Source organism: Copadichromis virginalis, linkage group LG8, assembly GCF_057382275.1.
Source record: "Copadichromis virginalis isolate Kocher_CV1m ecotype Utaka linkage group LG8, C_Virginalis_male_GT1.1, whole genome shotgun sequence".
Taxonomy (NCBI): domain Eukaryota; kingdom Metazoa; phylum Chordata; class Actinopteri; order Cichliformes; family Cichlidae; genus Copadichromis; species Copadichromis virginalis.
Window position 1 is genome coordinate 19,595,404 of NC_140625.1, and position 8,292 is coordinate 19,603,695.

At 37.2% G+C, this 8,292-nt stretch overlaps 1 protein-coding gene and 1 long non-coding RNA gene across 2 annotated transcripts; both read right to left on the minus strand.

Moving 5' to 3' along the window:
- Nucleotides 1-373: 373 nt before the first annotated feature.
- Nucleotides 374-2,909, minus strand: pnmt (phenylethanolamine N-methyltransferase). Its single transcript, XM_085467234.1, has 3 exons — nucleotides 2,557-2,909; nucleotides 1,784-1,994; nucleotides 374-1,379 (listed from the first exon to the last, which is right to left on the minus strand). The coding sequence occupies exons 1-3, from the start codon at nucleotides 2,729-2,731 to the stop codon at nucleotides 941-943; spliced, it is 825 nt and encodes a 274-aa protein (XP_085323360.1). The 5' UTR covers nucleotides 2,732-2,909; the 3' UTR covers nucleotides 374-940.
- Nucleotides 2,910-4,898: 1,989 nt separating this feature from the next.
- Nucleotides 4,899-7,848, minus strand: LOC146703251 (uncharacterized). Its single transcript, XR_014921971.1, has 4 exons — nucleotides 7,088-7,848; nucleotides 6,577-6,729; nucleotides 6,120-6,205; nucleotides 4,899-5,524 (listed from the first exon to the last, which is right to left on the minus strand). It is a non-coding gene; the product is annotated as an uncharacterized LOC146703251 (long non-coding RNA).
- Nucleotides 7,849-8,292: the final 444 nt, after the last annotated feature.

The following is an 8,292-nucleotide window of genomic DNA, read 5'->3' on the forward strand; positions in this document are numbered from 1 at the left end:
AGGCAAAATGAACATGTGAGTGTAATACGTATTACCCAAGGCAACAAGTTAGTTTTGTTAAGCTTTTTTTAATGTTAGGGGAACACAAAATAAGCTATTAATAGTGTCTTTACACATTGTAATTAATTTAGAGTACAATTAGTAACCGTTTTGCAGCAATAATAATAATAATAATAATAATAATAATAATAATAATAACAACAATGATATCTCTTTACTAAAGAGATGTGTTAAGGCCTGTGATGAGATTTGAGGAGCAACTCAAGATGATCAAGTAGCGACACCTTGTGTTCAATCCTTCTAATTACACAAAGACGTTTCTAGATGGCAATATAAAATGATTCCCTAAAATAGCACATAGTACCAAGAAAAATAAATAAGCATTGCATTTTTATTCATACAATCAAAAATCATCTCAACCTTTTGAATAATTAGCAGCTGAACGAAGATAAGCACATGCTGTTTACATACGGCTGGGTAATTCCTGTGGGGATTTTATGTGATATGCCTACTGTAGGACTAATGTTTACATTCTTGATGCTGTAGAAACTGCAGGAGGTGGCTGCCTTTACTAAACCAATAAGTGCTTCTGCAGCAAAATAGTCTCTCATTTACTTTCCCTCTTAGAAAGACAGACGGAGGTCCAGAGTAACATGATGAAAATGCGACAAAATGTGGTGGAATAAAGTGAAACATGTCATTCGTGTGGAAACTGGAATACCTTAAAATGACTAAAGCACAGGCTCTAACTCAAAACAGAAATATGTGTGCATTTTATTCTCAGCATTATCAGCAATCCACTTTCTAAATAACTGCTAAACATTTACCCAGGCTTAATCTATATTATTTCCGTCTGAATAGTGACTTATTTAATTTCTTCTTTGAGATTTTTTTTATCTGCCTTCTTTGCTTTTCTCTCACTTGTTTATTTTCTCCCTTGTTAATCCTTCTTTGCCTTTACAAAAAACACTCCAGTCACATCATCAACCCCCACCCTCATATCCTGAGTCAGTGTGTAAACCTCCAGTCGGATCAGAGTGTATCCACTCTCCTTCAAACTAGTACAGACCTGGGCCTCATTCAGCGGGACCACTGGGATCCTCACCCCAGGCCCCGCAAAATAATAACTCTCCCCGAGGGCTCCGATGAGCATGAGGTGACCACCAGGGCGCAGGAGCTTCCCGATGTGGCCAAGGGCCCTGGTGAAGGCAGCGAGGTCAGGGCTGACACTCTCCAGGCAGAAGCAGGACACCAGACAGTCGGCCCCTGCCAAAGGAAGGGCGTCAGGAGCCAGGGGCTGAGAGCAGTGCACGTCAATGGGGAGGATGTCCGCGACGACCTGACGTAACTTTGCAGCTTTCTCAGTCCACGCTGAGGGCCTGTTTGAGTGAATCATCAAACTGTATAAAACAGCTCTTTCAGACTGGCACCATATTCTAATCAGTGCATGATTTTTTATCATTATCATTAAACTGGCAAGTATTTTATTCTAACTTAGACACTTTTTTCTTGCCTTATTATTAAGAAGAACGCTCCATGATAGAACCCAAAATAAATTGTTATGACACAGAAGGCAACTTCATTCTGAGGACTGTGCAAGAAAAGAGTGTTGCTTCAAGAAAATCAACAAGAAAGAGGAAAATATGTGATCTTGTTTTTCTTTCTCTCTGTCTTTGGTTAGCCATACAAAATACCAGGTATCTAACGTTCACTGAATCTTAGTAACCATCATTTTAAGCTGTACCAAGTCTTTAGCTATAGTTCAAAGTGATCTTTTCCATACCGTCGTCCCTCCAGTTTGCAGACGTGCTGTAGGTATGGTGTCCAGTCAAGACTGCATTGTCCCTCATCCTGCAGCCAGCGCCTCAGCTCCTGCCGGTTCACCTCCAGGAAGTCTGTCAGGAGCACTTTACTAAAAACCTCACAGCCACTCATCACCTGGTACAAGGTGGGACCTGAACCTATGTCCACGAGGAGCTCACCACTCATATCACCTGGGAAGAGGGGAGAAAAAAAGAGCAAAGTGAGATCATGAAGGAAAGTTTTCTTGGTTAAAACATTATCTTATTAGATGTAAAGATCCTGACACTGAATCACTCAGTAAAATAAAAGTGATCATTCATTAAGTAACCTTATAGGAAAAGAAAAAGAGGTTTAGTTGCCTTTTTAAAAATTATTATTTTTATTAGGGACAAGCTCTTCAGCAGTGCTTGGACCCACCCAAGGCTCTATTTGTTTTCTGCTACAAACTAGGATTAATGTGCAATAATAACAGTGTGCAATACACATACACTTATTCTTCTTAATATACTGTGTTGTGTTGTTTGTTGCGTTGCGATCTGTAATATCGTGTCGTGTTGTGTTATATGTAGTGCCGACGTAGGACAGTTTTCCAATTTCATTGTACTACTGTACTATGTATGACTGTGCAATGACAATAAAGAGTTATCTTATCTTATCTTAGGAGAAGGAAAAATGGGGAGATGAAGAAGCAAATGAGTGATGAAGCAAATTTTTATTGCATTTCAGAAACAAAATACGCCAGAACCTCCTTACCTTCAGTAAAAGCTCTGTGCAGGCATGCCAGTTTCCACGGCACAATACTGTCTTTTCTTGTGAAGTCAGCCCGTGGTGGAGTGTAGTTGTACTGTAGATACGCAGCAGGATCAAATCTCCGGTAGCAGGCTTTCATGGCTGCCACTCCATTCTCTCTTCCTTTTTCTTCCATCATCCTGCTTTCTCTGCTGCGATACCTTGCACGTCTGTTTTGGCTGGTCAGTCTTCAGGTAAGCTGCTGAGACCCCTTGAGCTGAATTATATACTTGTGTCTGTGTGTCTCTGTGTGGGTGTATCTGTGGTATTATGCGTGTGCTTTTGCTTTGGGCTACTCTGAGTTTCATGGACAGAGATAGAGATCCTCTTTTTTTAGTCGATGCTGCCTGATAGCATTTGTTCTGTTCACTTTCCCTGCCCTAAGGCACTGATACCATCAGATCAGGGGGCTTCCTCCAACACTAGACCCAATAATGGACTCCTCATATGGCTTTTAGCTCCTTCACCCACCTTTCAAAAGCCTCTCATATCTACACAATCATTCCAAAGGGCCTTTTGGAGTTAAATGGCACTGAGCAGGTTTGTTCTTAGGCAACCCCTTTCGAAAATACAAACAGGTCTGTCTCAAAGACAAACAAGTTTGTCTCTGTCTTCGTTGGCCATTTCGCTTTGTGATTTTTGTACTGAGCTGCAGAGATAAGAAATATCAAGTGGTTGCAAAGTAAAGGCGGGGAAGACTGCCTCTTTACGTATGCCTCACATAGGAAGTCAAAGATTTAAAAAGAAGTTTGAAACTTGTAAAGTCTTTCACTGACACTCACAAAAAAAGGAGAATGCAAAGATTGTTGTCTTGCTAACAATCTTAGCAAGACAAACAATCTTACGGTTTTTAAAATAAAGCTTTAAAAAATATAATTACAATATAATATATATATAATATAAATATAATTACAATGCTCTTGAAATATTTTTATATATACACTCAAACAGAAAATCTTTCTCTTGCTCACCTCAAAGCATTCCTCTGTCCCCTGAGTGTCCACAGACATTTCACACTCTGGAGACTGTAACACACATTGAGACAATTTGGATTGTTATTAGTTCAAAATATGTAAATAGTTGTGAAGCTCTGCTATTATCGTTAGGTTGAGTCTAACACATGTAAGAGCCCCATTTTAATAAAGCTAATTAGGTTTGTGGGTATTAATCAGCAGTGTAATGAAAGATTTATTTAATAAATACTTTGCAATTTAATCCTTTAAATTTAAATTCATTAGAATATGTAAATGGTTAATTATGACTGAGAAAAGAAAGAAAATACTGATACTGTCTGAAAAGAAAACGACAAAGACAGATGCATTCAACATTTATCTGTGATCAGCATTGTTTAAGACAAACAACAATCACAATGTATAAAATCCAGGTGAAATTCCAGTACCAACCAGAAAAAACAATGCAAAGGTATCAGATGCATCACACTGAAAAAAATATGTTGTTGGATTTACTTAATTCAATGGTGGACATTTGTTGCACATAGATGTTTTGCTTTGGCAGCAACTTAAACAATTGAGTTAAATTAACACAATTTATTCATGTTCAATAAACCTGTGCAATTTGTGTTGATAAAATGTGACTTAAACATGTTTTGATGAAGTAATTTGAGCTCTTGAAATATTTTAATCCTTCACAATTTTCTCACTTTATCCCAACACCATTCAATAACTTTTACCCAATACTACTTGGTCACTTAAATACTACATGTTATCTTCAAATTACATTTTGCTATTATATTCTAGTATCAAATACACAATTTTCAAATGGAGGCCTTATAACAGATTGTATTGTTCTCTTCCAAGATGGTTGCTGGCATCCACCAGTAACCTTTCAAAACAACATGTCTAATTTCACTGCAGTAGGTAAAGAATTAAACTGACATTACTCCTCTACTGAATCTACATAAATCAACAGTTAAATAATGTCAGTTCTTCCGTGTTCTCTGGAATCAATCGCAGCAAAGAAATTAGACTGTTTCTTTTGAAAAATGTTGGGAAAGAACAAATCAAAACATTCTATTTAAGGCCTCTGACATCAAGATTCAGTTAAACAACAATTATAACTAAACAATTTGAGGTAATGTTAGTTTCCATTAACATTAAATTAGGTTACTGAATTGGCAAACACCTTCCTATTAACACTACCCATTTTACCCCAATAACTAAAGAAATTAGCACTTGCAGGTCAAAACCTTTATTCAAGAGACGCAAAAATAACATTGATACAGTGACTGTCAAAAAATACAGCACTGATCATACTGTGACATCTTGGTTCAAAACAGCACACTTAGAAATATTCAACGTTCTTTACTTCAACTGAATGAAACTGAAAATACCATTTCACACGACCCATATGGGATATTTAGACTGTATAACTGTTCACGCTACATCTCTTCACTAGTAAAAGAAAGAAAAAATACAAAGAGAAATTTAAAAATGCTGCCAAAATGCTGTACAGAGCAAAAGGAAAAACAAACAACAACAAAAAACAGCTCGTCCTCATGGCAGTTGCAGAGTATATAAAAATGAACCCTGCGATCCGTTCCTGGAATTGAGCTTCAAAAATGCAGCAGAACAAGTGTGAGATTTAAATGTCTTCTCACCTAGAGCTGGTCACCTCACATGCATAACAGTGAGCTTCGTTGCAGGAGCAGTTTTGTCTTAGTTGTGAGCTTTTCTTGAGAGCTGAGTTGCATCCAACTCCATTACCACCCTTTGAATCACCTCAAAAGTGTAGCAGAGTTGTGATGGGTAACTCATGTTGAAGGAATAAAAAAGGTCCAAACAGCATGGCTACTGCAAAGGTCACGTTATCCAGATCTTGAAGAACAACATCAGAAAAGTCATTGCCTGGCGCATCTCTGGAGACAGATGTTCATTGTGGTTTTCTCAATCTGTGCAGTGGCCTCAGGCAAGTCCTGGTTAAACACAAAACATTTCTTTAAGATTCCTTTTTAAGCTCATCTCTTTTGAATCTACCAGTTCTAATGTTAGAGTAATTTAAACCAATGCAAGCAACATAGTAAATAGCTATAGCCAAAGAGTGGCCTGCCATGCTGCCATTCATGGTCTAACAGAGTTTCTAAGAGAGGGTGAAAAACATAATAATTTCAAATGCTTTACATTAGTTTTTGTTAGAAAGACACCGGCCCATCAGAAATCCAGGTTATGTCACTCAGAAGATGTTAGAATTTAGACTTTCAGCCCCACAATTTGGTTAGCTGTTGGTCAGTTGGTCATTTTTTCAAACAAAAGCTAATGTAAATACTGGTGGGATTTTCCTTTGTTCATTAGAATGACAAATTTAAAGTTTTTTTCACACTGATGTGACCCCTAATACAGGGGTGGGGGTGGGGCCTCAAGGGCCGGCGGCCGAGTTCACTACCAGGCCTCATGTGAACTTCAAATTATTAAAGAGGACTACTGGTCCTAACCAGTCCAATGAGGATCAAGTGGATAACTAAATGCATTTTTAAATGTTGCAAATCCACAATCTACTCATAAAACACTCACCATGAACTCCTGCACCAAGATGTTGCAATTGTCTTTCACACAGATGCGGAGCACTTTGATGAGGGACTTCAAGCATTAATGTCATCCTTGAGTATTATAACAAAGAAAACAAAGATTTGTGAACTTTTCAGTAGCACAGAAGAAAATGATCCCAGACAAAAACTCTTGACTTTTTAAACCAGTCAACATGCAACACCAGCATCTACAAAGCAATATCAAAAGTTCCTGTTTGACATCAACTTTATGGATATATAGTTTCCAGAACATTTATTTTTAAAAAAAGATAAATTTTTCTCAGTGGGCCAGTAAATGCATGACGAAAATTATGGCATCCTTTTAGTGGAATCATTACTCACAGGTAATAGTTGACTGTTTCAATGGATGTAGCATAAAAATCTTTTACTGACCTAATGCAATACATATACACTTTGTAGTTAAAGAATTTTAAAGTTCTTACTGTCATAATGGCAGCTACATCCTTTAGCTTTGTGCCCTGTTCCCCCGATCACTTTGCAAACACTTTCAGCAGACTGTCAGAGAGAAACTCAGCTCCGTCAGAAACCTTGACTGTAAAGGCATGGTTGGGATGCACTGGAATGCTGCATTTTATCTGAAATGACATAAAATTATTTTGAAATAACAGCAGGCACTGTGCTTGGTTAATCAGTAATGTTTTGTTGAATAAAAACTGTGTTTCCAGATCTTATGGGATTAAAAAAAATCCAAAGATGTTTGTTTCTGATTTGCAACCCAACAACCCACAAGTTACAACCTCATTTCAGTTCAAGTGTGCATTAATGCGAGTCCAGTAATCACCTTTCTGGCAATACATACAGGTATAAGTTAAACCTATGGCAGATTTTGGATTTCTCAGTTGTATTAATAGGGTGAGTATGCATGCACCTAATAATTATAAAAAACCTATTATAATTAAGTTACAGAAACGAAAATAGAATATACTTGCTTACCATAACACCTTGAACCCACAATCCATCAGCTGACTCCTGGTGAAATGCAGAATAGAGGTCGTCTCTCAATGTGCAGCAAAAAAAACAAAAACAAAAACAAAAGGACAGCAGGTGAGGGCAGGAGGGGTAGGGATGTAAGCTAGCATAATGCCGCTGATGATATTAGCTAAAGCTGTTCAATGTCCAAAATCTCACTAACACCACGGTGCAGTAAATACACATTGTAACTGAAGAGTCAGTTGGCAAATCTATTCACACAGAAAACCAAATTATGTTATGAGTGCCTCGTAATTAGGTTTAATGTGATATTACGGCTCTTGTGCCAAAGACAAATTCAAATGATAAAGCGCCAATTCTTTGACAACAGATAAAACAGCAAATAAGCTAACGGCTCTTTTTTAGCATGTTACATGGCGACACTCTAGACGTTTAACTACATTTGGCTGAAATATGGTAAATATTAATTCAAAAAATCAAGACATACCAAAAACGTAGAGTTGGCTGCTCGACTTGACTGAGATGGATGCCTTTTTTAAACCACGATCCAAAGCCCGCGAGATGAAATCACGCGTGGTTTCACGAGATTTAACGTTGCTATCTTATTAACTTACTTCACCTGAACATGATATGAACAATTTAATACACCCTTTCTGCATATCATGTAGTTTTTACACTATATAGTTACATTTAACTTTAAAACATGAGGCAATTGTGTTAAATACATGCAAGATGCTTACATAAATCCAAGAGATGGCCAGTCCCTTTTTTTCAGTGCAGGGCTGCTAAATCACACACAATCCACAACAATATAAAAACCACCGGGACTGGAAATATAAAAATATGTTTCCACTAAAGTTATCAGACATAATAATATATAAAATGCACATTAAACATTCTGTAACTAAGTTTCTACTACTTAAAAAAATAAACAAATACTCTGAAAACAGATATCAATGGGAGAGAAAATCCTGCTGGATATGTACAGGGAGTGCAGAATTATTAGGTAAGTTGTATTTTTGAGGAATAATTTTATTATTGAACAACAACCATGTTCTCAATGAACCCAGAAAACTCATTAATACCAAAGCTAAATGTTTTTGGAAGTAGTTTTTAGTTTGTTTTTAGTTTTAGCTATTTTAGGGAGATATCTGTGTGTGCAGGTGACTATTACTGTGCATAATTATTAGGCAACTTAACAAAAAACA